General features: G+C 36.5%; 1 protein-coding gene across 1 annotated transcript; it reads right to left on the bottom strand.

Moving 5' to 3' along the window:
• Positions 1-210: 210 nt before the first annotated feature.
• On the bottom strand, positions 211-1146 carry LOC105729466 (olfactory receptor 10D3-like). The gene has a single exon (XM_012470223.3). It carries the CDS (start codon positions 1144-1146, stop codon positions 211-213), a length of 936 nt encoding a protein of 311 aa, XP_012325646.2.
• Positions 1147-6503: the final 5357 nt, after the last annotated feature.

Raw genomic sequence — 6503 nt, 5'->3', positions numbered from 1 at the left:
GTTAATCTGAAAAAGCTTCCTTGAAGCATTAAATCAGTGGCTCCATCTACCCATTCCCTGCCACTCATTCTCTACCATGTGACCATTAAGATTCTCAAAAGATTCCGCATAGTAACTTTGACCAGCTCATTATTTGACAGTGATCTTGTTGTAAGGTTAGTGGATCTGAAGCAACTCCTCAAAGAATTTGAGAGGAATGGCTCCTAAGCCTTATGATACCCCAGAAGTGTGGAATGTTTGAGTTAGCACTTTCCTCAGGGCCAATTTCACATCCTTGTTTCTCAAGGTGTAAATCAAAGGATTAAGGGAAGGCGTGACGATATTATTTAACACCTGAATAACAGAATCCAACCAGCTACTGGAAGCAGGCCGGAGGTAGATGAGCATCACGGGCCCGTAGAACAAGAGGATTGAAAGAAAGTGGGCACTGCAAGTTGAAAAGGCCCGGCGCCTGCCCTCTGAGAAGCTGATTTTCAAAATGGAAAGGACGATACGACTGTAGGATGTCAGGATAAGGAAAAAGCATCCAAGAGTCACAACATCCACGTTAGTAAAACTCACTGTCTGTGCCAGAGAGGTGTCCGCACAGGCCAGAGGCAGCACCACTGGAATATCACACAAAAAATTGTCCACTTCGTTGGGGCCACAGTAGGGTAACTTAAACACAAGAAATGTGAGGATACTTCCATGGAGAGAGCCCCCCAGCCAAGTGCCCACTGTCAAGCCAGCACACACCCTACGGTTCATGATGACCGTGTATTGCAAAGGGTGACAAATTGCCACAAAGCGGTCATATGCCATCACAGTGTACAGGAAACACTCAGTGCCACCCAGGACATGATAAAAAAAGAGCTGAGAGGCACAGCCCTCATAAGAGATGGTGCGGCTTTGCCTTATTAAGGAGAGCATAATTTTGGGGGAACTCACTGAAGGGAAAAATATGTCAAACACAGACAGGTTTCCCAGGAAGAAATACATGGGGGTGTGGAGGTTGGAGGAAGTGAAGATGGCCAGAAGAATGAGCAGGTTGCCCAGCAAGGTGAAGAGGTAGAAGGCCAGAAATAAGACAAATAGCACCTTCTCCAGCCCTTCAGTGTTAGGAATTCCCAACAGGATGAACTTTGTCACAAAGGTGTAGTTCCTCATGTTTATGCAGGCAGCCCTGAAAAAGCAAGGCAACAATCATGATGTAAGACCACAGGACGCAGAGAATGCCCTCTGAACAAGGCAATTTCTATCTAAGGCAGCGCTATAAGTGAAAGGCCAAAAGAAGGAAAAGATATCAGTATTAAATCTGATCCTGGTGCTAAATAATGTGTCATATTTGGCCTTAGTTTTCTCGTATGTTAAGCGAAGTAGCAGAATCATTTATCTTTGTGGTGCAAAATTCTGCCAGTAATCAATTCTTATTACCCGTTTTATGTAGGTTCTTTCAATCTGGTTTGTCTTCAAACAAACTGGTGTATTTCAGAACCATCTGCTCCATGGAAAATTTGTCATCAAGTGGCAAGCTCACTTTAATATCAGTCAAGTTGCATTTTTTTGTAGAGATGGGGTTTCACCACATTGGCCAGGCTGGTAACGACCTCTTGACCTCAAGTGATCCACCCGCCTCAGCCTCCCAGAATGCTGGGATTACAGGCATGAGCCACCATGCCCGACCTTAGGTTTTCTTTCTTTGCTACAGATCTTGCAAAAGCTAATTTCAATAGCATTAATATTCTTTAGCTTTATTAATTAGTATCAGTCCTAGATAAACCTAAAAAAAACCTGAATTGTATTTTATGAAGCCCCAACTTCCCCTTATGTTTGCTTGCATCCTGTTTTGTGTTAGCTGTCCATACATTGCCATTAGATATAACTAATTTCCCTCTGCTGTGATCAATATTTGTTCACAGGAAATGGTCTGATAAATTTATTTATGCGACTTCATATATTGTTGATTTATTATTTCCTGCATGATTATAATTTTTACAAAGATAAAAATGTCTTGGATAAAAACCTTAATAATTAAAATTACTACCAAGAATGTGAAGTGAAGAAAGTAGGGGATTTTCAGACTATTGTCATAATCAATCTGTATATCCAGGCCCTATGTAAAGCTGATCCTGCTCAGAATATTCATATAGTTTGATTTCCTAGCAAATATATAGACAGGAAGACAAAGAGACCCCCTTCTAGCCCAAACTATTTTAACATTGTCTTTGGGCCACGGCAATCAATTTAATCTCATGAAACATTCATTTTCTCTCTGCCCACTAGAAATACAAAGATGAATACCATAAAGTACCATCCCTTGAAGAGCTCACTCTACAGTTATACACTACTGGTTGCTAACACTGATGTGACTCTGCCATTTGCCGTTTCTGGGCCCTTGAGTAGCTAACTTAACCTCTCTGTGTCTCATCTCTTTCAAAAGAAAAATGAGTAATAATATATCCTGCCTCATTGGATTGTTGTGAAGAGTAAGTGCGATCATGGATATAAAAGGCTTTGGCACATAGTGGTAAATGTTTAATGAAGTTGGTTTAACAACCAAGGCTTGAGCATATATGACTAAATTAAGAGTGGTAATGTAGCAATAACAAAAGCATTGCACATGTGATTAAGATATAATTAAACATGTATTCAGGAGGCTGAGTGGGGAGGATCCCTTGAGGCCAAGAGTTCAAGACTACGGTGCACTATGATTCAGCCTGTGAATAGCCACTGTGCTCCCAAGCCTAGACAATAGCAATACTTCATCTCTTAAAACATAATAAAAAAAAAGAATTTTTTTTTTAAAAAATGAACTTTGTAGAATCTGTAGAATTTTAAAAGACAGAGAAAGAAACATAGATCAGAAAAATGTTATTTTCTTCAGACTCAAACAGTGTGTTAGGTAAATATACTGGTAGAATTAAAACATCATTTTGCAGGCTGAAAGCACACAAACTCTTTCTTTAATCTGAACTATTCTATTTCTAGCTCAGTAACTTAATTCACACTTCCAAATGGTATGGGTGTCTGGTCCAAACTTGTCCTGGGCAAAAGTGTAAATATTGTAAATAACCTTAGATACACTTTCAAAATCCTTCTCACTTCTGCAGTCAGTACTCAGTGCTGTTAACTCCATATAAACTCATTCTTAGAAAAGTATCTGACATCACAAGCAAGGTCAAAAAAATCTAAGACCAGACAGATATCCACGAATCATAAAGAGAGTCATTGAGAAGGTACTGATGATACTGACTACCGAAGATCTCCAACTTGAACATATAGGCTCATCTCTCAGGGAAACGGAACAAAAAAATCATTCTCCTGCAAAGGAAAGCAAACTAGATGTTTTCTTCCAACTTTAAATTTAAAAGTTTTGTATTATTAGTTTCTGAAGGATTTTGAGTTTCACTATCACCATACTTATAGATATTTGCAATTTTATCCCTTAGTCTTTAATAACAGAATAAAAATATGTATGCTTATTAAAGGAAGTTTTTCTATTGATAAAAAGAATAGATACTGAGAGTGGGGGTAGTTTCTAATTTTTATATTAACTGCAAAATAAGATTCCTGAACAAAGACTCTCATCTTCATTACCATCCACCTTCTTCCTATAAGCCTTTCTCCTGACACATAAACATATCCCCAAGACTTCTCCCTTCCATTTCTTTCTCACTGCTAGCTAACTAATAGATCACTGAACTCAGCAAACTCTAAGAATTTTCTTAATGTGCGTGGTTTTCCACCTTCAATTGGTTGAGCAGGTGAAATGACTAAGACACACAGGAAATTTAAATAGGACAACCACTGTGGAAAACGGTGTGGAGATTCCTTAAAGAACTAAAAGTAGATCTACCATTTGATTCAGCACTCCCACTACCAGGCGTCTACCAAAGGAAAAGGCAGTCATTATATGAAAAAGACACATGCACATGCATGTTTATAGCAGCACAATTTGCAATTGCAAGAATTGTGAACCAACCTAAGTGCCCATTGACTAATGAGTGGATAAAGAAAATGTGGTATATATACATATATATCATGCAATACTACTAGCCATAAAAAGGATTGAAATAATGTCTCATAGCAACTTGGGTGGAGCTGGAGACCATTATTCTAAGTGAAGTAACTCAGGAATAGAAAACCAAATACCATATATTGTCACTTATAAGTGGGAGCTAAGCTATGAGGATGCAAAAACTCACAGAGTAATATAATGCACAATAAGAGACTCAGCGTGGAGGAGGTTGGGCATGGGGTGAGAGATAAAAGACGACATATTGAGGGCAGTGTACACTGCTCAGGTGAAAGGTACACTAAAATCTCAGAATTCACCACTGAAGCATCCATGTAACCAAAAACTACATATACCACCAAAACTATTAAAATTTAAAAAGAAATTAAAAAAATTAACACTGTAAAAAATAGGAGAGAAGAAGAGAAAAGAGAAACACATGTAGAACAAGAGTTGTACATTTAAAAATAACTAAAAGTATAATTGGGTTGCTTGTAATACAAATGATAAATGCTTGAGGTGACAGATACCCCATTTACCCTGATCTGATTATTACTCATTGAATGCTTGTATTAAAACATCTCCTGTACCTCATAAATATATACACCTACTAAGTACCCACGAAATTTAAAAATTTTAAAAAGATTTAAACAGAAGCAGGCAAAGTTCTAGGCACATACCAACTGATGGGAAGTAATTCCAATATGAGTAGCAAGAATTTTCTAAAGTTTCTAGGCAAGAAGAATATGTTTCTAAAGCCAAAACTCTTATTTTATGTAAGACGCCATGGCATACAGCCAAGATATTGCCCCTTCTCCTCTTATCCCAAGACACAGAGATGCCACACAGCTCTGCTATTAGAATGGACCTAAAATTCTGAATTTATAAGTTTTCAAACTTGAAAGTATAAATGGACCTGGTTTCCTTACAGACAATATCCCCAGTGGCCTAATCCCCAGACTTTAAAAGCATGAAAGAGCAAAGGGAATAATTAGAGGCTTTCCTCTCTTTTCTCCTGTCCTTTCTATTCCCTGCCTCATTATTTCATAATACATGACATACTCACTATGGAAGTGGCATAGCAAGTTTATAAACTATTTGAATATTCAAAGGGGCAAAAAAACCTAACACATTTCCTCTGCCTTAATATTATCAATGTTTTTATACTGATAAGGAATATTTTCAACCAGTTCCAACTATGCTATATATGTAGTTTTGCATCTTTTTGTTTAGTTTTAGTTTGCAATTTTATCAAAATATTTTCCATATTATTCAATTGTTACAACTATCTTTTTGCTTTCCTTTTATTGACATGTAATAATCGTACATATTTATGGGAGGCAGAGTGGTTCAATACATGTATACAATGTACAATGATCAAGTATCTATCCCTCAAGCACTTATCATTTCTCTGTGTTGCGAGCATTCAAAAATCTTTCTTCTGGCTTTTTCAAAATATACAACAAATTATAGATAACCATGTTCACCCTACAGTGCTGCAGAATACCAGAATTCTTTCCTCCTATTCAGCTGTAATTTTGTATTTGTTGACCAACCTCTCTCCATCCTCCCCTTCTTCCCATTCTTTCCAGCCTCTAAAACCGACCATTCTACTCTTTACTTTCATGAGCTCAAAAATAATTAGCTCCCATGCAGTATTTATATTTCTGTGCCAGACTTATTTCACAGAACATAACATCCTCCAGGTTCATCCACGTTGCTGCGAATGACAGTGTTTCATTCTTTTTTAATGGCTGAATAGTATTTCACTGTATACATACACCATGGAGGTGCATGTTTACTGCATCTTTGATATATTGACTTGCTTTCCTTTGTATAAATACCAACAGTGAAATTGTTGGACTGTATGAAATTTCTATTTTTAGTTTTTCTGAGAAATCCCCACACTGTTTTTCATAATGTTAATTTACATTCCCCATGTCACTTTACTCAGCAGTATTCATTTTTCTGGATATTTAATTTTTTAAGTTTTTAAAAATATTTTCCCAAGTAAACAAGTACTGATAGTTAGAAAAACAGATAGATAAAAGTGCATCTATAATGCACTATAATAATCTTATTAACTTTAACTCATACAGTTATCCGCATTTGAGACTTTATTAAAGATGAGTAAACCTAAGCAGAAACGCTATAAAATTAATGAACATTACGCTTTTGAAGATTATTGTTAAATTGTTTACTTTGTTAGCACGAGTGCTTGCAAGAGCCAACTTTACCAGCATGATTATTTAATTATTTAAAAGTTTTAAAGCTTTACCGTAAGCAATTGTCGACCAACTATTTTTCATGTTTATTTTTGGTTATTTCTAAAGCTAAGCATATTTACAAATTTGCATTTATTATTTTTCTCTATAACAACTAAAAAAAAGTGGAGTTGGTGTAGGATTAGATTCATTTAAAAATGGAATAGAATAGATAACATTATAACACACCCCTTGCATATTTGATTTATGTCAAAGCTGGCATGGAAGATTATGGGAAAGGTTTT

This window comes from Aotus nancymaae, unplaced genomic scaffold (assembly GCF_030222135.1).
Source record: "Aotus nancymaae isolate 86718 unplaced genomic scaffold, 86718_ANA_hifiasm-v0.15.2.pri h1tg000012l, whole genome shotgun sequence".
NCBI classification, from domain to species: domain Eukaryota; kingdom Metazoa; phylum Chordata; class Mammalia; order Primates; family Aotidae; genus Aotus; species Aotus nancymaae.
The sequence above is the reverse complement of the archived record's forward strand: the minus strand, read 5'-3'. Positions and strand labels throughout refer to the sequence as shown.